Genomic DNA, 25,448 nt, shown 5'->3' with positions numbered 1-25,448 from the left:
AAAGGTTCAATACCTCCCACATTTACTTAGAATATGGAGATCTTGAGGCTTCACTTATGTACAAGTTCTCAAACTACACATCAGTTAAGTTAAAGACATGTCTACGAAGCTGTCTACCTTGTTTAAAAGAACTTACATTTGCAACCAGAGCTTTTTCTTTGCTGCTGATCACCCACAAATGGAATTATACCTCTTAACTGTCCAGATACTACTAGAATGTCTTGATTTTTGCCTCATATTTTTGGTCTGTTTCTTATAAAATGAGAAGTTATGTACCTACCATAACATTCCATGTTAGTTGTCTTCTCTCGCCTTCTTTCTTGCTTGATGGGTTCGGAGCCGATCCTCGGCTCCGACTGCACTTGCTAAGCTCGAGAGTCACTTTTACCAGCTCGAGGCAGCCCCATATCCCATGATGCAAGGCGGTAAGTACCCAGATCTCGTTTGTTGTCTATAGGCAATAACACCTAGCATAAGAACTTCCCAAAAGGAAGAAAGAAGGCAGAGAAAAAAGCCTGAAGGATGGTTATGGAGGACCAGAACTGCATGGTCTTCATAAGCATACTTCCATGTAGAGAGAAAAAGGTCTGTCCAGGCCAGGGGGAAGGAGGGAGGGTCGCAAGAAAGAAGGCGAGAAGACAACTAACATGGAACGTTATGGTAGGTACATAACTTCTCAATGTTAAGTTGTCAATCTCGCCTTCATTCTTGCTTGATGGGACCGCGTCCCTAGCACCTCTATCCTGGGTGGCTCAATGGAACAGACTCTTGAGAACTGTAGAGCCAAAACTGGCTCTGTCCCTGGAGGCCAAATCCAATTTGTAATGAGAAACAAAGGTATGAGGAGTGGCCCAAGTGGCTGTTGCACAAATAGTGTCTAAAGGAAGTCTAGCTTGAAAGGCTGTGGAAGTGGCTAAGCTTCTGGTTGAATGTGCTTTAGGTTTCGAGCACAGCTGTTTTCCCCTGAGCTGATAAATTTCAGAGATGACAGAAGAAAGCCATCTAGATAATGTCACTTTTGAGACGGGAAGGCCTTTTTTGTTATCAGCATAAGAAACAAAGAGCTGATCGGATTTTCTGAATTGTTTTGTTCTGTCCAAATAATATCCGAGTTGGCGGTGAACATCAAGATAATGTAGTTTTTGTTCCGATCTGTTTGAGTAGTTCGGGAAAAATACAGGAAGATCAATAGACTGATTCAAATTACTCTTTGAGGCGACCTTAGGCAAAAAGGTCGGATTAGTTCTCAATGATACTCTGTCTTTGTGGAAGACTAAATAGGGGGGACGAACAGAGAGAGCATGAAGTTCAGATACCCTCCTAGCCGATGTAATAGCAACCAGGAATAAAGTTTTCCACAAAAGAAATTTCAGGGAACATGAAACAGCTGGCTCGAAGGGAGGAAGAATCAAGGATGTCAGCACTAAATTTAGGTCCCATTGAGGAGGAGGACTCCTGATTGGAGGTTTCAGGAGAAAAATTCCTTTTAAGAAGGCTCTACAAAGCCTGTGGGACATAATGTTATGATCTGCGAACCCGACATGAAAGTTGGAGATAGCAGCCAACTGAACTTTGACCGTGGAAGAAGAAGAGCCCGCGTGAAAGATTTCCGCTAAGAAATCCAAAACTGCTTGTACTGGAGCAGTAAAGGGATCAATATTTTTAGCTTTTGCCCAACAAGAAAAGCGTTTCCATTTGCTAGTATAAATCCTTCTAGTAGAGGATTTTAGGGAAGCTACTATGATGTCCCTAACAGGATTAGAGATCATAGGAAGCCTGGCTAATGAAGGAAGTGGAGCAACCATGCTGTGAGGTTGAGAAGGGATAGACCGGTGCAGCTGACCCGATTGGTGAATCAGAAGGTCTGGTACTGGGTCCAGATGCCACGGCTGCACCAAAAGGTGACGATGGAGGAACGGAAACCAAATTTGTCGAGGCCAATAGGGAGCAATGAGAATCATTTTGGCTCTCAAAACGGAGGCTTTCTGAAGTACTTGTGGAATAAGCGGAAAGGGAGGAAAGGCAAAAAAAAGTCCCTGGGGCCAATCCTGGGTTAGAGCATCTCTGGGGGGATGGCCTGGCAGTGGGAAGAGAGAGAAGAAGTCTGGGCATTTGCTGTTTTGGGGAGTAGCAAAAAGATCGCAACATGGACGGCCCCATTCTAGAAAAATCTCCTCCACTATAGATTGTTTGAGAGACCACTCGTGAGGCATGAGAATAGCTCTGCTCAATCTGTCTGCTAAAAAGTTGGTTTTCCCAGGGATATGCGTTGCTACCAGAAACCGATGAGAGGAGATCGCCCATTGCCAAAGTCTGAGAGCTTCTCGACACAAGGGGTAGGACTTGGTTCCGCCCTGTTTGTTGATATACCATACCACAGACATGTTGTCTGTGTGAACTGCAATTGTTCCCAAGGGAAGAAAGTCGTTGAGGGCTTGCAACGTTAAAAGCACTGCTCTCATCTCTAGGACATTTATGTGCAGGTGGTATTCGAACGGTTGCCACATCCCATGAACCATCCTGCCCTGACAATGACCCCCCCCCACCCGATCAGGGAGGCGTCCGTAGTGACAGTGGCTACCGGGGCTGGGGGTACAAAGGGTCTGCCTTGGTGAATCTGGGGAGAAGTAATCCACCATGAAAGATGATTCCTGCAAATTTGCGTCACCAGAATTTGGTGACGCATTGGAAGTTGTTGGTAAGACCACTGAGTGAACAACATCCACTGAAGCAGGCGCATATAGAAGCGGGCCAGGGGAAGAAGGGTAATGGCCGCAGCCATGAGGCCCAACACCTTTAGAACCATTCTGGCTTGTACTTTCTTGTTGGCTAGGATGATCCTCACGTGACTTTGTATATCTGAGATTCTTTGGTCTGTGAGGGTTGCTGACATCCGAACAGTGTTTAAGTTTGCGCCTATGAAAGTAATAGACTGGCAGGGAAATAAGGAGGATTTTTCGTAGTTGATCGAAATTCCCAATTGAGTGCAAAGATTTATAGTGTAATCCCTGGCTTGAAGAAGTTGATGCCTGGTGGTGGCTGACAGGAGCCAGTCGTCGAGATACGGAAACACCTGGAATCCTTGACGTCTCAGGTGAGCCGTGATCACTGTCATATATTTGGTGAACACTCTGGGGGCTGTAGTGAGACCAAAGGGCAGGGCTCTGAATTGGAAATGACTGGACCCCAGCCGAAAGCGGAGAAACCTTCTGGAGCGTCTGTGAATTTTTATGTGATAGTACGCATCCTGAAGATCTATTGAGCACATCCAGTTGTCCTTCTCTAGGAAGGGCAGAATTGACTGAAGTGTGACCATTCGAAATCTTGTCTTCTTCACAGACTTGTTGAGTCTGCTGAGATCCAATATTGGTCTCCAGTCTCCCGTCTTTTTGGGGACCAAAAAGAATCTTGAGTAGATTCCGGGCTCTGAATGGTCTGTTGTAACTGGCTGAATGGCTCTTTTTTGTAGAAGTTTTAATACTTCTAACTTTGCAACTTCCCTTAGACCGGGTGGTACATCTGGAAGGGAAATTGAGTGAGAGAAAGGACTTTCCACGAAAGGAATTTTGTAACCCTCGGATATGATTGACTGTACCCATCTGTCTTGAGTGAGGGAACGCCAGGCTTCTGGGTACAGCGATAGTCTTCCCCCGACTGCCTCCAAGGATGGACAGTCGGGCAACATCTCAGGGATGCTGAAAGGGCTTGTCAGAGAGAGGCTCTCTGCTTCCCTGGTTCTGTGGACCCCCTCTGCCTCTAGAGCGGTGTCTGTTATTGTTACCCCCTCTGCCTCTAGGGGTAAAATGACCACGTGTATCCGGCGTGACTCCTTGGGATTTGCGGAACCACATCTTGCCACCCTTCTGACCTTTAGGGTAAGGTCTAGAAGGGGTGGAAAAACGGACCCCTACGGCAGAAAGTCTTGCCGTCCTGCTCACACCTGGTCAATGTATCCTTCACTTGAGGGCCAAACAAAGCTGACCCATCAAAGGGAGAGTTTGTGAAGGACGCCTTAAAGGGATCTGCAAAATTACAGAGCCGCATCCAGGCTTGTCGTCTGAGAGCCACACCTGTACCTGCGGCCCTACTCGCTCCATCTGCTGCATATGATATCAGTCGCATGGAGGAGTTAGTAATAGAATTAAGGATTCCTAGCTGCGAAGCAATTTTTTCTTGAGCCCCTGCAGCTGTGGGATCCTGAACTACCTCACCTAGTTCCTCAAGGATGTCCCTTTGGAGTCTGGTGACATAAGTAGTTCAGCGAGCGCATAGAAAAGGTCGCTGAAGAGAACATCCGCTTACCGTACCTATCCATGGTCCTAGAATCCTTATTAGGAGGATGGACAGGTACAGAAGGATCTGCAAGTTCCTTCTTAGTGGCAGCCGCCACCACCATGGCATCAGCAGGGACACCTTTCGTAAGGAATTGCTTATCCGAAGGGGCAGTAATAAATTTAGACGGCCTCCTAGGAACTGGCTCTACAGAGTCAGGAGCAGCCCAAGCCTTTCGAGCAATAACCTCCATAACGGGGTCGAAGGCGGAGACACCCAGGAGGTGGAGGGCCGAGATCCAAACGCCTCTAGGTATACCGACTCATCCTCAGAGGGATTATTGGAGGCCAGTTTCCCTCTGTTTTAGGAGTTCTAGGATGTCTGAAAAGGAGACATCCTCAGAGGGGATCTTGGGGATCCCTCCGACTCATCTAAGTCAGTATCTGAAGTGATAGACTCAGGAGTCTATGTGTTTCCTCTTACAAATCCTCTTGCGCGGAGGATCTCCTGACTGATCAGGAGAATCCTCGGAAGAGGGGGTCCTTCCCAGTGGGGAAACCTGAGGCGGAGGATCTCTGGGTCCGGGAGCAAGAGAGATGGCAGAGATATCGACAGGCACCGTAGAGGGAGGAACTAAGGGAACAGACTGCTGGCTGAGTCCAGAGGCCAGCACACTCTTCATCACCTCGAAGGCCCCCAGGGAGGTCCGAGAGAACCCGTTCCGAGGAAACCGGAACTCCAGGGCCCACCGAAAGGGAAGGCTCCGAGGCAGATGTTGGAGCCGAGCTCACCAAGGCCGAGGCTCCAAGGGGAAGAGTGGGGTCGGACAAGGGTCCGATGCCACTCACCCCCTCGGAGGAGACCAGGGAAGCTCGACCACCGAATCCCTCTAAGGAAGGTCTCGAAGAGGAGATAAGAGTAGATGCTGAGGGAGCAGAAGGGGGAGGTATCCGCCCCTCAGCCATAGCAGAAACTATTCCCGAAGACTCCAGCTCCAAACTCTGAGGTAGAGTCGAAGGAGGAACTACAATAGGGTGTGGACTAATAGTCGTCTGTTGAGACGGACTATGTAGCATCTGGGCCAGTGCCTGTGATTTCAATAATCTACTGACCACCCTCTCTAAATCATGGTCAGAAAGCCTGGATGACCTAGATGATCGGCTCCGATGGCTCTGTTCCGAGAGGAGAGGTGAGGCCGGAGCCGAGAGTATCGGCTCCAAGGAAGGGGACCTGGACCTCTTCCTCGAAGGAACCATCGGAGCCGACGAAACCAAAGAAACAGTCGGAGCCGAGGACTTTTCGGCACCGACAGAAGGTCTCGATGCATCGGCTCCAGCCGGAGCCGATACAGACATAAAAGTAACGGTGTCGGTGCCGGTCGGCGCCGACACCGAAGCCTGAGCCACATGGTGGTCGGAGCCAGTCGGAGCCGACACCGATGTGACTGAACCAGTATCGGCACTGATAGCCATCAGTGCCGAAGGTTTATGCAACCCAGGATCGGCTCCAGCCGGAGCCGATCTCGACTCAGAAAGTGTCGGAACCGAGGCCGCAGGCTTAGACACAGAAGCCTGGGCCTTGGAAGACTTTGAAGTCTTGGTCGGAGCCGACTTAGCCGGAGAGCCCTCTGGCTTAAGAAGACCCCTTAAAATCAATTTATTTCTCCTCTCCTGCAGGACTCTCTGGCTAAAGGAATGACAAATCGCACAGGAGTCCTGCAGGTGGAGAGGTCCCAGGCAGTATAAGCAAGAAGTGTGACCGTCTGTCAGAGACATCTTCTGACAGCACGAGTCACACTTCTTAAAGCCTGAGACCCTTTCTTTGGACATAGTTGTAAAAACACACACACAACACAGTCCCAAAGATAATAAGTTATCCCAAAAGTCTTAGAGAAACTAACCTCTCACACACACACACACACACACACACACACACACACACACACACACACACACTGACAAGGGGGGGGGATGGGAGGGGAGAAGGCTTGACTAAAAAAAAAAAAAAAAATTAAGGAGGAAGGGAAATTTTAGTCAGAAAGGGGCTTGATATAAACTAAAAACGTTAAAATGAAGTTTGAAGTGAAAAAAGGGACTAAGATAGTTTAATATAAAACACTTACCAGGAGCTGGCAAAAGGAGGACCTCATCAGCGAAGCGGCAAACGAGATCTGGGTACTTACCGCCTTGCATCATGGGATATGGGGCTGCCTCGAGCTGGTAAAAGTGACTCTCGAGCTTAGCAAAGTGCCGAGTCGGAGCCGAGGATCGGCTCCGAACCCATCAAGCAAGAATGAAGGCAAGATTGACAACTTAACATTTTGTGGTTTTCTGGCAATGAGACTGAAGTCACTAAATAATGACATATGTTTGAGGTACAGATGCAATATCCTTTACAAGTTAGCCCTGAATGTAACAACTCACACAGGTAAGAAAGGACCATAGGAACAGAAACTTGAAATGGGTCCTGTTTTCTCTTGAGGCACCATTGGGAGAGAATCTTTTCTGTTTTAATAAACAGTTTCTCCTGGTAATTGGTTTCCTGGCCTCCTGCAGGACATCGACAAGTACATCCTCTGAATATAGGTGCCTAAAGGGGATCAAAACTACCACCTACACTGTCAGTTTGAGGTTGAGAAGGTGGGGGAAGAATAAGGGATCCCCGGTCTTGTGTGAGTAAGTCGAAGCGGTGAGGTAACCTGTGGTGATGGCCCTGGGCTAGAAGGTATAGCAGAGGAAACCAATGTAGTCTTGGCCAGAAGGGAGTCACCAGCAGGATTTTTGGTTTGTCATTCTGTATTTTCAGGAGGATTTTGTGAATCAAAGGAAATGGAGGGAAGGCAAAAAGGAACATTCCCTCCCATGAAAAGGAAAAGGAATCCACCCTCCAAGGCTTGTGGATGGGGAAGCCTTGTGCAAAAGAGGGGCATCTGCCTGTTCTGGGAGGAGGCAAATAGCTCTGTCTGAGGAATACCACACCTGTGAATTAGATCCAGAAATACCTTCTTGTGAAGTATCCATTCGTGGGAAGGTGTTAAAGTTCTGCTCAGGGTAACTGCCATCGCATCTGCCTTCTGATGGAATGCAAACTGCCTGCAAGTGAATATGCAGTGCTGTTGCCAGGGACCAGATTTAAACAGCAAGACTGCAGAGAGGGTAAGACTTTGTTCCTCCCTGTTTGTTTATATACTACAGAACTGCCATGTTGTCTGCAATGACCTTCAAGGTGCTGGCAGAAGGCTGGAGGTACCTGCTCCTCCTTGCATTCTGGATGCCAAATGTTTGAGGCACTGATTCTCGACATAATGATTTAAGGCCACCAGATGGCTTCAAATTGTTTTGGGAACAAAAGATTGGCAAATGTCACAGGACTTGTAATTGTGACCAGCCCCTAGATAAAATAAGCACTGCTTGTGTGTCCTTATGATGAATTTGTCTTCCACAAGCACACTTTCCCTTTCTAGATGACATGTACATCTGAAAAAGGCAAACAAACAAACAAAAACAAAACAAAACAATCACACAAGGGTGCTTATTTCAGTGTGGACAGCCGGAAAACAATAGTCGAAAATACGTGTCCAAATTCAAACAGACGAATTTCTGAGACAGGCGATCGGACGTCAGAAACACACTATGGCAGAAAAGTTCTGAGTTGGGTACGTGTAGACGTCACAGATAGAGTGTATGTCAGTTTATGGCTGTCCGGTGCTGCAGGCAGCAACTACCTAAGGTTATGAATACTGCAACATGAGAATAGAAGGACATTATCTTTTAGAAAATGCATATTAACACAAGTTTACAAGACCAATATTTAAAATGGCCCTATTTTTGGGGCCCTTGCCCCCACCCCCCCCCACATTGTTTCAGGCTTTGCCCAGATTTCTTGCGCTAAGAAGTTGAGAGGTATGAATGGAATCCTCCAATTTATAGCATAGACTGGAGTCTGTAACTATTAGTGTTGACAATGACCTTTACACTAATAAAACAGAAAGTCTATTTGGGTGCCTTAAATGTTGAACCACACACTTATGCTATCTTTTCACAAGAAAACCCCACCAGAATAAACCTTTCCATCACGGTGCAGAGTTATTAACACTATACATTCAATTTAGGCTTCATGTTTACTTAGAAACCAAAATTCTATATGGTAGTATACACAAGAGATAGTGATCAGCCTTCACAAGCCGATCACCTTGCTTCCTCATTTTACTAAAGTGACATGCTACCAGTAGATGGTCTATTTGTTTAAAAAATATTTTTAGGTAATTAATGTTTACATTCTAAAGCTCGGTGTTCCAGTTTTTCACTGTTGGATTATTTACATGTAGACAGGAGCTGGGTGCTCTGTCAGCTATTTCATGGAAAGGTTTGTCTTATGCAGGAAATATTTTTAGATCTTGGAGTCCCGATGGTCATGCGTCATGTGAGTGGAGATCAGAGTACGCCGACAGCTATCTTTAAAAAGTTCATTTGTGAAAGTTAGTTGTATACATGTGTTTTTGTTCCTGAATGATAGCCAAGTTAATGCACTTACTGCACTGCAGTGATGAGTTGATGAAAGGAACTGGGCAGCAAACCTGTTAATATTGTGGAATTTAGATGGGTTCAAGAATGGAGTTGGGTACCAAACCAGGCATTATTACTGTATGTAGCTTAAAGTTTAGATAGCACTTTGTTTTTTTGCATTTTCTGGCCTTCTCTTCCTTTTGCCTCTTGCTCAAACTACTGACCACATATCCAAGTACTGCATCTGTGATCCATTCCCACATTCCAAAAGCTTGTTTATTCCCTCAAATTATTCCCACATCCCTGAACTCATCTTGGATTCTCTCTATTAATGTATTATAATCATCTTTACTATAATCCTAAAACCAGTGTGTTTGCCTTTGGGTTCTTACCCCTCTCTCTCCTGTGTAGCACTCCGTGACAAGGTCAAGATTAGCTAAAAATGCCCCCACCAAAACATCCCTTCCCTCCTCCACCTTGGTTAAGACCATACGATAAATTTGGTCAGGACTCAAAGTTACACATTAAACTGCTGAATTCCCCATGATCTAGGACTTCATCCAACTTGCACACCCTCTCTAACCTGGAGCTTTGAAAGTCATTCTGGTCCTGGGAGATTCAGATCACACTTTTTCCCTTACTCCATTCTCCCTGGAGCCTTACACATTTTATCAGTCTACCTCCCTCTTCCTTTACCTTAAATGCCATGGTGCTAATCCTAGGTTTACCATACTCATTCCCTTACCACCTTCATAATCTACTTTCTCTCACTCTAGCTTTGCTGTTTTATAGACATCTCTAGTCCACTTCCATCCCTCACATTGTCATTCCTGAGCAACCCATGCTGAGGTACCTCTGTCCCCCCCACGATATGGTACCAGTAAAGGTTCCCTTCTCACCTACACCAAAGCCTACAGCTTTGCTCATTATCTTTGACTTGGGGAAAATGACCATGTCCTCAGTCTCCTTGAGGAAAGCATAGCAGATGGGAAGCACCATCCTCCAAGTTTCAGATCAAAGTCTGCTTATACATAACCATCATGCATGGGGGCCATATTTGCAAGAAGCAAGCTGACTCCCAGGACATTTATGCTTAGGGAAGCACCTGACAAAGGAGCACAAAGAAGTGAGAAGCCTGCAAAGAGCCAGGGCTTGGCATTTTGCTATGTTTCCTAACAGTTTATTCTCGCACCCAAAACAAGACATCCCAAAAGATGTCCAACAAGTCTAGGGCTTGGGACCCTGGTGCTGAGGAAACCTGCGTATGACACTAAAACACTCTTGGCCAACAAGTCCTGCTAGACCATCAAGAGTACTTGTTCCTAAATGATATGAGCAAAGGCCAGATGATGTAAGGGACTGGGCTAGTCATAAGCATCCACTATGGGTTGCTAAACAGAGGAATGGGCAAAACTTATAAACTTGGATGCACATCCAAATGGTTGCTGGGATATACACCTCTCTAAGATCTTGTCATTCGCTGAAGTGGAACACAGCTGTGAATTCAAGACCATGCTAGTTTTAAGGATGAAGACATAAGAACTGCTGATGTTTCCTCAAATCAGACTCTGTGACCAAGTATTTCAGCATACCAGGCCTGTATCAAGAAAAAGAAGTTATGTACCTACCATAATGTTGCATGTTAGTTGTGTTCTTCTCGCCTTCTTTCTTGCTGGTTGGGTTCGGAGCCGATCCTCGGCCATCTTCAAAAGCTCGAGAGCTGCATACTGGCTCGAGGCCACCCCATATCCCATGATGCCTGGTGCTACATACCCAGATCTCGTTTGGTAAGTCTAACTGCAGACATAATAATGAAAGGATCCTATCCTGGAATATATAAAACCTCCAGAGAGGCTACTAGACAGAAAGGAATAGCCAGAGTAGATTCAGCCAGTGAAAAAAAAACATAAATAACTCTTCTCGGTCTACAAGGACAGGGGGATGGAAGGTGGGATGCAAGAAAGAAGGCGAGAAGAAGACAACATGGAACGTTATGGTAGGTACATAACTTCTTTATGTTAAGTTGTCTATCTCGCCTTCATTCTTTCTGGTGGGACAGCGTCCCTCTAGCACTAAAATCCTGGGTGGCTCATAGGAAAAAACTCTTCAGAACAGTGGAACCAAAATCTGCTCTGTTTCTGGAAAACACATTCAACTTATAATGAGAAATGAAGGTATGTGGGTTGGCCCACGTAGCCGCAGCACAAATAGATTCCATGGGCAACCTAGCCTGAAAGGCCACAGAAGTGGCTAAAGCCCTGGTGGAGTGACCTTTTGGTTTAACGGGTAAGTGTTTACTCCTCAGTTGACAGATAAATGTGGGGATAGAAGTCAACCACCTGGACAAGGTTACTTTTAAGACTGGAAGACCTTGTTTACCCTCAGCATAAGAAAGGAAAAGTTGGTCTGATTTCCCGATATCCTTAGTTCTATGTAAATAGAAACATAGTTGCCTGTGAACATCTAACTGATGCAATTTATATTCAGCCCTGTTGGAGTGGTTGGGAAAAAACACAGGAAGGTCTATGGACTGATTCAAATTATTTTCTGAAGAGACCTTAGGAAGGGAGAAAGGATTAGTCCTGAGAGCAACCCTATCATTGTGGAACACTAGGTACGGAGAACAGGTACAAAGAGCATGCAGTTCCGAAACTCTTCTTGCTGAAGTAATGGCTACCAGGAAGAGAGTTTTCCAAGATAAAAACTTCAGGGAACAAGAAGCTGCAGGTTCGAAGGGAGGCAATATTAGAGAAGCTAAAATCAAATTTAGATCCTACGGAGGTGGAGGATCTTTCACTGGAGGCCTGAGCAGAGTGGTCCCTTTGAGAAAGGCTCTATATAGCTTATGCGACATGATATTTCCCGACAGGCCAATGTGAAAATCTGAAATTGCAGCTAACTGAACTCTAATTGTAGCAGAAGTGGACCCAGAAATGAAAGAGTTCCACAAGAAAATCCAAAATGTGGTGTATAGGGGCTGAAAAGGGGTTTATACTCTTAGTTTCTGCCCAGGAAGAAACACGTTTCCACTTACTAGCGTAAGTTTTCCTAGTGGTACACTTGTGCGATGATCAAATAATTTCCCGCACAGACTGGGAGATATCTGGAAGCCTGGCTAAGGTTGGAAGTGGAGCAACCAAGCAGTGAGCTGGAGAGATTGCAGAGATTGGTGCAGCCCGCCCGATTGATGGATCAGAAGGTCTGGAACTGGGTCCAGAGTCCAAGGCTGTTCGAGGAGATGATGCAGGAATGGGAACCATATTTGTTGAGGCCAGTAAGGAGCAATGAGGATCATTCTGCAGCCCAAAACGGTAGCTTTCTGTATCAGTTTTGGAATAAGGGGAAACGGAGGGAATGCATAAAGAAGTCCCTGAGGCCAATCGTGGACTAGAGCATCTCTGGGGGAATGTCCGGGAAGTGGAAGGAGAGAGAAGAATTTGTTGCACTTGCTGTTGAAGGGGGTGGCAAAAAGGTCGCAGCAAGGCTAGCCCCATTTGCGGAATATTTGGTCCACAACTACTTGATTCAGAGACCACTCGTGAGGCATGAGAATTGCTCTGCTCAGCCTGTCTGCTATGACATTGTCTTCACAGGGATGTGCCTTGCGATCAGAAACCATTGGGAAGAGATCGCCCACTGCCAGAGTCTGACTGCTTCTTGACATAGGGGGTAGGACTTGGATCCGCCCTACTTGTTGATGTATCACACTACTGACATATTGTCCATTTAAATTGCAATGGTCCCGGTAGGAAGAGAGTCCTGAAGAGCTTGCAATGCTAGAAGCACAGCCCTCATCTCCAAGACGTTTATATGCAGGTGGTACTCGTGAGGTTGCCAGGTGCCTTGGACTGTCCTGCCCTGATAATGCCCCCCCCAACCGATCAGGAAAGCGTCCATGGTAACCGTAGCAACTGGGGTGGAGGGAGTACAAATGGTCTGCCTACGGGTACTGATGTGGAGACCATCCACCATGCAAGGTGCTTTTTTCATGCTTCTGTGATCATGATCATGTGAGATATAGGAAGCTGCTGGAAGGACCATTGTGTGAAAAGCAGCCACTGGAGGATCCTCATGTGAAAACGAGCTAGAGGAACAAGTATGATCGCTGCTGCCATAAGACCTAGAGTTTGGAGGACGAACCTGGCTTGAATTCTCTTGCATGCTAATAAGACCTGTACATGTTGACGAATCACTAATACCCTGTCTGGTGGAAGGCTCGCTGACATGTCTTTTGTATTTAAATTTGCGCCTATAAAGGTGATAGACTGACAGGGCGACAATGTAGACTTTTTGAAATTTATTGAGATACCTAGTCTGGAGCAAGTCTCGATAGTGTAGTCTTCTGGCTCGCAGAAAGTGATAACTGGTGGTAGCAGTAAGGAGCCAGTCGTCTAGATATGGAAACACCTGGAATCCTTGTCATCTCAGGTGAGCGGTAACTACTGCCATACATTTGGTGAACACCCTGGGGGCTGTGGTGAGACAAAAGGGCAGAGCTCTGAACTGGTAATGGCTGGCTCCCAGCCGGAAGCGAAGGCAACTTCTGGAGCGTCTGTCCATTTTGACGTGGTAGTACGCATCCTGAAGATCTATAGAGCACATCCAATTGTCCTGACCCAGAAAGGGCATAATGGACTGAAGCATGACCATCCGAAACTTGGTTCTTTGCACAGACCTGTTCGGTCTGCTGAGATCCAGAATGGGTCTCCAGTCCCCTGTCCTTTTTGGTACCAAAAAGAACCTTGAGTAAATTCGGGATCCTTGCTGGTCTGCTGGGACTTGCTGGATGGCCCTTTTTCTTAGCAGTTCTGAAATTTCTTGTACTGCTTGATCCTTTAGATTGGGTAGAACATCTGGAAGGGACTTGTTTGACACTACGGGAGTGCAAACAAAGGGTATTCTGTAGCCTCCGGATATAACTGACTGTACCCATTTGTCTTGTGTTATGTCTTACCAGGCTCTTGGGTACAGCGATAATCTTCCCCCGACTGCCTCCGGAGGTGGGCAGTCGGGCAACCCTTCAGGGATGGTGGGAGGGCTTCTCAGAGAAGGATTCTCTGCTGCCCTGGTTTTGCGGACCCCCTCTGCCACGAGGGCGGCGTCTATTATTGTTCCCTCCTCTGCCCCTGGATGGGAACTCACCACATGTGTCCGGCAAGGCTCCCTGAGATTTCCGGAACCACATCTTTCCACTCTTCTGACCCTTGGGATATGGTCTGGAAGGAGTGGTAAAACGAACTCCCACGGCAGAGAGAGTCTTGCCTTCCTGTTCACACCTGGTAAGGGTGTCCTTCACCTGTGATCCAAAAAGAGAGGAACCATCAAAGCGGGTGTTGGTGAAAGACGCTCTGAAAGGTTCCGCGAAGTTACATAGCCACATCCAAGCATGTCTCCTCAGAGCAACATCTGTGCCTGCGGCTCTACTCGCACCATCGGCTGCGTAAGAAATGAGCCTCATGGAGGAGTTCACTGAATTAAGAGTCGCCAGCTGGGAGGCTGTCTTAGCCCGGGCCCCCTCAGCTGATGGATCTTGAAGGTATCTCCAAGCTCTTTAAGGAGATCCCTTTGAAGGCGGGTAAAGTGGCACAAATAATTCAGAGACCTCATAGAAAAGGTCGCTGAAGAGAACATCCGCTTCCCATATCTATCCATCGTCCTGGACTCCTCATTAGGGGGATGGACAGATGAAGTTTCAGCCAACTCCTCCTTTGTGGCCACCGCTACCACCATGGCATCAACAGGGACACCTTTGGTCAAAAACTGTTTATCCTGTGGTGCCGTTATGAATTTAGCTGGTCTTCTGGGGGTGGGTTCCACTGTGTCTGGAGCTGACTATGCCTTCCGAGCCACCACGGACATCAGTGGGTTGAAAGGCGGAGACACCCAGGAGGTGGAAGGGCGGGATCCAAACGCATCCAGGAATACAGACTCATCCTCGGAGGGGCTTAGGGTAGTCCAGTTCCCCCTCTGACTAAGCATCTCAAGGATGTCGAAGGAGACATCTTCAGAGGGGGATCTCGGGGACCCCTTCCAAATCCTCCAAGTCGGTATCTGACGTGACAGACTCAGGGGAGTCAACATGCTTCCTCTTGCATTTCCTCTTACAAGGTGGTTCCTCTGAATGATCAGCGGAGGCCTCGGAAGAGGAAGATACACCCAAGGGGGTGCCCTGGAGCGTTGGTTCCCCACGCTTGGGGTCTGGAGGAGGGACAGAGGCAGATGCAGGCACCATAGTGGGAGGAGCCGGTGGGGATGATTGTGGGGCTGACTCAGGGCCAGCACACTCCTCATGACCTCGAAGGCATCCCTGCTCGGATGCAAAGAAGGTTCCGGTTCCGAAGAGACTGAAATCCTCTCCGCACCGAGGGGGACGGCTCCGAAGCTGATGTAGGAGCCGAGCTCACTTACGCCAAAGTTCCGAGAGGGAGAATGGGGTCGGACAAGGGACCGATGCCATTCACCCCCTCGGAGCCGACGAGGGAGTCTCGGCGCCCAGACCCTTCCAAGGACGGTACCAAAGAAGTGATCAGAGCAGACGACAGAACTGAAGCAGAAGGTATCGGTTCAGACGGTTCCACAACCCGAACCCCAACGAACTCCGGGCTCCGAGCTCAAGGAAGGAGTCGGAGGAGGAATAACTGCAGATATGGACGGAGCAGACACCTGATGAGGGGGGCTGGACAACATTTTTGCTAGGGCCTGCGATTTTAACAGCCTACTGACCACTTTCTCCATGTCATGATCGGATAGTCTTGAGGACCGAGAAGAGTAGGACCGATGACTGTGCTCCGAGTGGAGCAGAGGAGACCTCGGAGCAGAGTGTATAGACTCCAGGGAGGGAGACCTAGATCTCTTTCGACTCCCCATCGGCTTCCAAGGGACAGTCGGAACCGACTGGGAGATAGGTAAATCGGTTCCGGCCGGAACCGAGGCTGAAGGAACAGCTTCACCCATAGACGGCTCCGAACTGGGAGCCGAAGATTTAGGTGGCTTAGAGGCCTTCACGGGCTTTGTCTTAGCCGGTGAATCCTGTTTAAGTAATCCACGCAGGATTAACTTATTTTTAGGCTCCTGCAGGACTCTTGGGCTGAAAGCATGGCAAACCGAACAAGAGTCCTGCAGGTGCACGGTGCAGAGACAATAGACACAAGAAGTGTGACCATCAGTCAGAGACATCTTCTGACAGCATGAGTCACACTTCTTGAATCCAGACACCTTACTATCCTTGGACATCCCTGAAAAGGAATAGAAAAACCAAGGACAACACACTAAAGAAATTAGGATGTAACTACTACTACCACACACACAGTTAAGACACCCAAAACACAGCCAAGAAAACTGACAATATTGTGTATATATACAGTTAAACAAAACTAAGTAAGAGTTAAAACTTAAAAGGTTAGTCTCTAATTTAAACGGCTACCTAAGACAGGAAGGGGAGAGGAAAACTCTAAAACGAGTTTTCTGAAGGGACTGGGGAAGGTTAAGAAAGAATACTAGATACTACAAGTGTGTGTATGTGTATGTATATATATATATATATATATATATATATATATATATATATATCTATATATAAAGGTTAACTAGTATAAACGATCTACACTAACAACTATAAATTTTTGTAAAAAAAAAAAAAAAAAAAACGAGTAAATAATGAAAATATACGACCTGAGCCAGTAAGACAACCTCGCAGCAGAAGCGGCAAATGAGATCTGGGTATCTAGTGCCAGGCATCATGGGATATGGGGTGGCCTCGAGCCAGTATGCTACTCTCGAGCTTTTGAAGATGGCCGAGTTGGAGCTGAGGATCGGCTCCAAACCCAACCAGCAAGAATGAAGGCGAGATGGACAACTTAACATCAGATTTTTTACGTTTATGCAAATTCACATTTGTTACTTTGACAATGCTGTCTATCCACCTTATCCTCTGCCTTTCTCTCTTTTTTTTTTTTTTTTTTTTTGCTCTTCCTTTGTGTTCAACCTTTACCAATATCAGTGTTTTCTCTACTCAGTCTCATCTTCAAAGAATTTGGCCAAAGTTTCTAAGTATTACATTTACTATAAGGTTTTCCAAAGAACAAACAGAATTCACTTCCTTAATTTTCGACTGATTCGATCTTCTTGCAGTCTGGAGAATTTGCAAAAGATTTCTTTAAAGCATCAGTTTCCAGCATACAGCTTTGTTTACAGCCCTACTCTCACAGCCAAAGATTACAAGCAGAAAAGCCACAGTTTTGACAATATAGACCTTTGCGGACAATAATTTTTTGCTCTCTAAAAATCTTATACACATTTGTCATAGTTTTCTTTCCAAAAAGCATCGTTTAATTTTATGACTGCAGTCACCGTCTCTACATATGACATGCAGGGACCCAAAGTCCATCTCAAAATTGTACTTGTCTCTAGGAAGGTGTGACCACTATCTGGCTCCATGTAAGCTTTCTGATTATGCTTTGGCGAAGATATGGGGCTGCATATCGGATGCTCTCAGGTTATAAATACAGGCTAGAAACTTCTCTTCTATATCTGTCTGAAGCTCGCTTAAATCAACAGCACTTGGGGCAGTGCTAAAAAGTGTGCTCCTCTTAAAGGCAGCACACAGGGTCAGTGTGGGTCCTGGGCCACTCGAACTTTTTTGTTTCACACATCAAAAGCAGTCATTTTTAAGTCAAACAGTTGGACTGAGATTGAAAGTGTGTAAATGGCAGATGAGAAATGAAGGGCTTGTGGACTAGATGCAGTATTCCTACAGTGCACCATGTCATGATACACACCAGCAGATGGCATATATGCTCCCACCATGCTCCAGCTGTGGAAGGTTCTGAGAAAAATGTGAAACTACTGTAGAATGAAGGAGGAATAAAGCCAACTGTAGACTCAATGAAGAGGATCACTGATTTTGGATTGTCAACTAATGAATACAGATAAAAAATACATTCAATGAAAATAACTTATGCTATGCAAAATTAAGCTTCTATTTATGTGTGTGTGTGTGAGTGTGTGTATGTATATATATATATATATATATATATATATATATATATATATATATATATACACACACACATATATATATATATATATATATATATATATACACACATACACACACACACACATATATTTATGACAACACACACATCTATGTACCTATGGTTACAGTGAACTCTGTCAAATGTGCTTTTAATCAGAGTTTACTGCTGTCTTTTTCAATTGATTGGATATACTATATATTGACAGAAGTGCTGAAAGTAGGAACAATGACTGTTCCTTTCGAGTGCGAGTAGGGTATGGATGAAAGTAACCAGGGATCTTTCTAATGCCAGAGCTTTCAGATACACTGAAAGCTTTGGTGTTATGTACGTGCAAGTATATGCCTGCTACAATATCAATAAATGCCAGGAAAGGTGAAAGATTGTGTGTGTGTGTGTGTGTGTGTGTGTGTGTGCGTGCGTGCGCGCACTCGTGCGTAGGTATACAAGTGTTTCTAGGTCAGGGTTATACTAAGGGCAAGGTTCTGTGATACATTTAGTGTTTTTTTTTTTTTTGGGCTGTGGGTGTCTTATGTAGTAGTACTGTTAGTACAAGGGGGCAAAAAAAACCCTCGCATTTTAAGCATGTGTGTCAGGGAGGGGTTAGACCACCCAAGATAAAAAAATCTTCATATGGCTGGTAAGATGGCATTTTACAATCAGGGCAAAACATAGGCATGACTTTAGGCAGGGAGCATGTTTGCAGGCAGCCCAGCATAACAAAATGTGGCTTGTGCAACGTCAGAGCAAAATATGAAAGTGACTTCCAGAAATATACTGCCAACAACCCAGGGAAGCCTCTAACTGTAACCTATCTAAATTCTAATGACGAAGCTTCTCTATATGATGATCAATGGGGTTCTGACTGTATTAAAAGAATATGGCTTCAGTAGCACTCCAAGAAGAGAAAGCTCCAATCTCTGATATAGCAAGACATAAGGAGGGCCTATGAACAGGTCAAGCATTCTAGTTTTTGCATTTCAAATGAGAAAGAGAAAAAAATAAAAAAAAAAGATTACAAGAGATGCAAATGGTGCATTAACTTCACAACTCATTCAAATCAAGAGGAACCCAAAGCACATCAGTAATTCACAGAAAATATAACCCTACAACAGAACCAAAGCACGGAAGGACTACTTACATTTTTAAGGAAAGCATGCTGAACACATAACACACAATACATTGACAAAAATATTAAACAGTACTAAGCTCGACAGAAAGAACTAAAAGTTAACCGCCAAGAGAGAAATAAAACTTTAAATACACCTTTAAAGATAAAAAACATGTAATAAGGTCACAACGAAGACGCATCTAACAGATTCAAGGTATACGAAATCACAATTTTTCTTAAAGAGGATAATTAATTTTTCTCCAAATTTAAAGAGCATATGAAGTGAACACAGAAGCTGGCACTGTGTTACTCAGATTCAAAAAAAAAACCTTTACCCACTGTGTTTTAGATTAAAGAAGACTTTTTATACAATTACTACGTCTACTGACCTACTTTTTGGATTATTGACTGAAATTCTGCTTGCCATATGCTTACATCGTGGTTGAGATCAGGTTTCTGTGTTTAGCATAGCGTTACTCAGATTCACATGAGGGCAAAATGGCTATCAGTTGGACTGCGTATTTCCACAAGGCCTCCACCATCTCCCTGGGGCTGCAAGTGAACCTTTTTTTATTTTTGCCCCCCCCCCCCCCCCCCCTTACAGTAGACTTATCAGATGGCATCAGCTCATCTCCTTGTTCACAGAGTGTACTGAAACCATCTTAGTCTCTTCAGGGCTCAACCCAACTCACATCCAGGGTTAGTGAGAGACTCATTGGTGAAGCATGATACTGCTGCTTACGGGAAGTGTATGCTTGTTTTCATTCTTGTGCAACTTCCTGACCAAGCAGCATACCACTTGCAGAGCCGAGCTTATCTGCCTCAATGCTCCTACTGCAGCAAGCCTTGCCTGCCTCCCTCCTTACAGGATGGGTGAGCTGGTGTTAGAAGCTCATTTTCATCTCCCTCAATCCAATCTCTCCAGCGCCTGCGTTGCTGGTCAAACCTGGTTTATCTGGAGTGCAGTAAGGACTTTATCCATCTGCTGAATAGAGCTGAAAGCTGCATGTGAACCTCAACCACCAGTGTTTAATGGAAATGCATTGCAGAGTGCCAACAACAATGAACCAATGACATAAATGACAGCACAACCATTACTTTTCACTAAAGGATACAGATGTTGCATAAGGTAGCTGATAACTGCAGTGATCACTTCAGGAAAGTTAAGTGTCATCTGTTCAGGTGTGGCACCGGTCTGGGAGAACAGCTGAGAAATTATCTGCTTTCGGGCAACATTCTGGAAAAACAGTTCTACAACTGTCTGTGGGCCAGATGCTGACAAAAAAAAAAAAAAAAAAAAAAAAAAAAAAAAAACAGTGGTTAATGAAACACGAAAAAAATTCAACAGGATTAAAAAGGTTTCTTGTAGATTAATTTGAGATGTATAACAAAAACAGCAATAATAAAAAAACAATACAGTGTTTCGCTACGAAAGTTATGCACTAACCTACCTACCACAAAGAATAACGGAGTAACACCTGATATTAGTAACAAGTTATTAACACCTACTGTTAATATCAGATATACTTTTATTGCATCAGTTGATATGTGAGATGGACCCTCTTTGCCGAGTCTACAACTAGGTTCATTCATTTGTTCCAATTTAGTCCTTTTACTCTGATGTTCTATCACTGTTGGATGTGCACAATCTATGCTGTTGCATGCTAAGCTCCTAAGCCCACCGCTTCACCCCAACCATTATATGTAGGCACAATTCACCCAGATCAAGAAAGGTTCATCATGATCTGACTTCTTCTCTGTTTCAAAGATATACAAATATCATCTAGCTTGATTTGTAAGAACATCTACAGCAACCACACAAGTGGAGGGGTCATTCAAGCACAGAAGGTTAATCAAAAGGGTGACTAACTCATGGAGGAAGGTACCATCAGACAGCAACTGCAAAATAAGAATCTGACATCAGGAAACCTCACTGGTAGGCATACATTTAAGCTGAATTCCAAGAAAAAGACCATGGAAGGAGGCAGTCATAAGATAATGAGAGAAGGTTAAGAATGTTTACTCCTAAAGTTGCAAAGTACTAAAGGAGGCTCAGATCTTGCACACATGGTTGAAGTAATGCAAGTCAGTGGTCTGATCTAATGATTGCATGACAGAGAACATAAGTCTACAGCGGAGACAAAGCACTAAAAGCAGCTATGCATCTGGCAAAGTGGCCTCAGGCAGCTACATTCCTAACTGCTGAGTTGCATGGCAATGATGAGAAGGTGTCAGGATTAAATGAAGGTCATTTTTAATCAGCATTCTACTGTGCAATCTGTGTTTACAGACTGCAGTAATTTGGAGATATTACTTTTCTGCATGAAAGCCCAGCCTTGCAGTTAGTACATCTGAATAGTAGGAAGAGGTGTGCATGTGTGTGGTGGTAGTGGGGTGATGAAACCCCTTCCAAAAATGCTTTACGAATATAATACCAATTTATAATTGTCACAGTTTTAAAGTTTTAAGATACTTGGTGATCACACTTGAGTGATCATTCATATACTGAAACTTGGTCATGGAGCTGGCAAAAGATAGTGCGGTCAACAATATACCTGGAAAGGATTTGCCTAACAAAAGTCATGCTGTTTCACCTTGATACAAAGGGGCTGAAACAAAAGTTGTGCATTTACCATAACAGAACTTCATTATCCATGTTCATCCACTTCAGTACTGAAGGACTGGTTGCAGTAGGTGGCACGGAATCTGCATCTGCACATCTCCCAAAACTCTACCCTCCTCTTAAGCTTCCAAAATGACACTAGCTACCCTATCTTCTCTAGAGAAAAACTGCTGTACTCAGCTGGGGACTTAAAGGAACTACAGAAGTATCCTAAGAGCAGCCTAGGTTTAATAACTGTAACACACTAAGAAGGCCTCAGGCGAGGTTAAGACGTTCCATCTGGAGTATGAGAGAGTGATAGTTTGGATGGGGAAAGTAAGGCAGGATTGTTTAAATGGACAGACATGGATAAAAATGATCCATCATTATGGTAACTACATAGCTTTAACATCTTACATCACTCAGGCCTTTCGCTTCCATATTGACGGACCAAGTCCCCATCTAAACATCTTGGGTAGCATCATGACAGAAAACCACTAAGTACGGTGGCATCAAAGGAAGACCTGGATTTAGAGGTCACATCCTTCTTACAGTGTCTTGCAGAAGTATGCAGTGAAACTTGCATGACAGCAGACCACATCATACACAGAGGAAATCTAGATGGTGGAAGAATTGGTCATAGCCCTAGCAGAATGTGATTTAGACTTTCCAGGAAGGGTTTTGCTGTTAGCAGTACACAAGAAGGTGATGCACTCTGACAGCCATCGGGACAGTGCTGTTTAGACACTATTCTGACCCAGCTTATTGAAATGAACAACAAGTCACATTTTCAAGTCACATTGTTGGTAGAAGCTCAGCTGCCTACAAACAGTTATTAAATGTATTGCATACTCTTCTCTATTTGAACATTGTAAAACAATGAGTGAGAAGGTCACTGGAAAAACAAATCAGTAAAAACAAAATGAAAGCTCCAGCAAAGCTAAAACTTCCACCAAGTAACCTCCCAAAGCTCTTGTATCAGAGGCACATGAGATACATACAAATGATCTTTATGAACATCAGGTGTTTCAGTTAACTGGCGATTCTGAATGCCCATGACTTGTTTCGTTTTAATGGACAACTTCAGGCCAATGCAGCCAAACCCCACTAGCTGTGTACATGCATATTTCGGCCTTATGACCTCATCAGCACAGCACAAGCAGAGTGTTTCACTATGCATTAGAAACACAGGGCTGTTAAACCCAGCTGATGACAAGCCTGATCTGCAAGGGCATGGAATGCATTATCATGGAACTTATAAACAAAGACATTGGCAACCTTCAAACACTGGACCCCACCCAGTTTGGGTTTGTGAAGGGCTGATCTTGTCTCCTGAATCTGACTGACTTCTTCGAATCAGTCTCCAGAGCTGTGGACGAGGATAAGGCGGTCCACACAGCCTAGCTGGACCTCGCCAAGGCCTTTGACACCACCCCCCACTCTGGAATCATAGATAAACTTACTAAGCTGGGCATAAATCCCTATGACACTCGATGGGTTGCCAACTGGCTTACTGACAAAACCCAGACTGTAAAAGTAGCAGACTCCGAATCCAGCTCCAGACAAGTGGAGTACCTCAGGGTTCAGTACTGGGACCACTCTTGTTTGGCATCTACTTCTCTGAAGTACAAGCCAACACTAAGGGACTCTGGCTAACAAAGTTTGCAGATGACTGCAAACTGGGAGCCATTATAGAATCCCCAAATGATGTGGATATTCTACAAAAGGGCCTTACAGAAACAGATGCCTGGTGCCAGAGCCATGGGCTCAAGCTTAATACCAAGAAATGTATAGTTATCCCCTTTGGAAAAAAACATGTACCCATGAACTACCACATAGGTGGCAGGACACTAAACATCGAAAATGTGATGAGAGACTTAGGGACACAAGTGGACAGTGGTCTCACTTTTGATAACCACATCGCCACAACAGTCAGGAAATCCTTCTATGTGGCACGCCTCATCACGAAGGGCTTTTCATCCAGAAAAAAAGAGGTCATTGTCCCACTGTACTCATCCCTCATTAGACCCCATTATAGAGTATAATGTCCCATTTGGCATGTACCTCACAAGACATCTGCAACAGCTGGAAAGGCCACAAAAATACCTCACTAAAAGAATCACAGGCTTAAAGCAGATGCCATATGCTGACAGTCTAAAAAAACTCCAGCTATACTCTGTGGCATATCGTCTGCTCAGAGGCGATCTCTGCTTAACATACAAGGCCATGTCAAACCCTGAGCTGTTGGACATGCTCCACTTACAGAAATCCCAATCCCTCAGAGCCACACGCTCCGGGGATCTAAACCTTATCATCACAATGAACAAAACATGCTGGAGGGATAGGTTCCTGACCCAGAGACTCCCCATACTCTGGAATAGACTGCCTATACATGTCAAGCAGAGCGCCTCATTGGCCCTCTTCAAAAGGAACCTTGATGATTGGATGGGAGATAGGAAATTCACCCTGGGGATCATGTCAGTCGCCCTGCTAGACAGGGGCCCAGAGAAGTAAATATTGTGGGAAGAAATTTCCAGGGAATTGTTATGGCTAGGCTTGCATAGGCTTTGGGGCCAATAGCCTAGCACCACCCTATGAACCTATGTCCATTATCATTAAAGTCACTGCAAAAATATCCCTAACAACAAACTAAAACAATGAGTGAGAAAGTCACAGAAAAAACAATCAGTAAAAGCAAAATGAAAGTTCCAGCAAAGCTAGAACTTCCACCGAGTGACCTCCCAAACCTCTTGTATTAGGGGCACATGGGATATACGCAAATGATCCATAAGAACATCAGGTGTTTCAGCTAACCGGTGGTTCTGAATGCCCATGACTTGTTTCGTCGTTCTAAATGGGCAACTTCTCTCTGTTTGTGCTGTGTTGATGAGGTCATAAGGCCGCAATATGCATATCCACAGCTAGTTGGGTTTGGCTGCATTGGCCTGAAGTTGTCCATTAAAATGATGAAATAAGTAATGGCCATTCAGAATCGCCAACTAGACGAAACACCGGATGTTCATAAGGATCATTTGCATATATCCCATGTGCCTCTGATACAAGAGGTTTGGGAGGTCACTTCGTGGAAGTTCTATTTGAACATTGTGGGAAAAATAATGGCAAGCTGATACACAGACAGAAGTTAAATTCAGAAGCTACCTAAAATATGGATTAGTTCAGAGGGAGACCTATTCTTATGAGAAAAAAGAAAAAAATAAATAAGGAGGTCTACATTAAAGAGCCTGCAGTTCTAAAACTCTCCTTACTGATGTAATAACCACGAGAAATGACTTCCATTCTAGGTACCTAAGAGTTCACCTGAATGGGATGGAACAAAACTGAGGCCTCATGGGTGAAAGCTATCTTTAAAAGTAGTCAAAAAAATCTCTTGTAAAATGGCTTCACAGACTGAGTCACAAATCATGTGGAGTTGAATCTTTGATGAAAGTTGGATATGGCTGTAAGATGAACTTGTACTGGATAAACTGCACATGAATCAAAAAGGAAGTCCGAAACAGAGGAGTTGATAGAATAGAAGCTGCAAAGGGATCCAAATCTTTCTTTGGACCAAACTGAAAAATTCTTCCATTTACCATTATATTTTTTGTGGTAGAAGGCTTTTGTGGCATACTAAAAATCTGGACCACCATTGAAGGACATGCTGGGGTTGATGTCCATCATGGAAACTCTTGAAACCATACAGTCAATCTGACTGAGTGAATGGTTGGATAAAGCTTGCCAGAGAGATGCGACAAAAGTTCTGGAAATGGCGCCAGAAGAGCATCTTCCTGACATGGGGCCAAAGCAGGGTGTACCATGCCAGCTGAAGCCCAAAAGGAGCTATGAGTTTTACTGTAGATCAACACAACTGTTTTCTGCAAAAAAATCTCGTTATGAGGGCAGGGGCAGAAAGGCATAATAAA

The 25,448-nt window shown here is 44.9% G+C and overlaps 1 protein-coding gene across 1 annotated transcript in view; it reads right to left on the bottom strand.

Annotated features, from left to right (window-relative positions):
- The window catches only part of NUP160 (nucleoporin 160), a 1,498,284-nt gene that overhangs the window by 515,852 nt on the left and 956,984 nt on the right, over window positions 1–25,448 (bottom strand). Inside the window, exon 22 of the mRNA XM_044082750.1 lies at window positions 20,039–20,198. Coding sequence (XP_043938685.1) covers window positions 20,039–20,198 — 160 coding nt within the window. The remainder of the gene's footprint in view (window positions 1–20,038; window positions 20,199–25,448) is intronic.

This window comes from Protopterus annectens, chromosome 9.part0 (assembly GCF_019279795.1).
Source record: "Protopterus annectens isolate FY-2018-M chromosome 9.part0, PAN1.0, whole genome shotgun sequence".
NCBI classification, from domain to species: Eukaryota; Metazoa; Chordata; order Ceratodontiformes; family Protopteridae; genus Protopterus; species Protopterus annectens.
The sequence above is the reverse complement of the archived record's forward strand: the minus strand, read 5'-3'. Positions and strand labels throughout refer to the sequence as shown.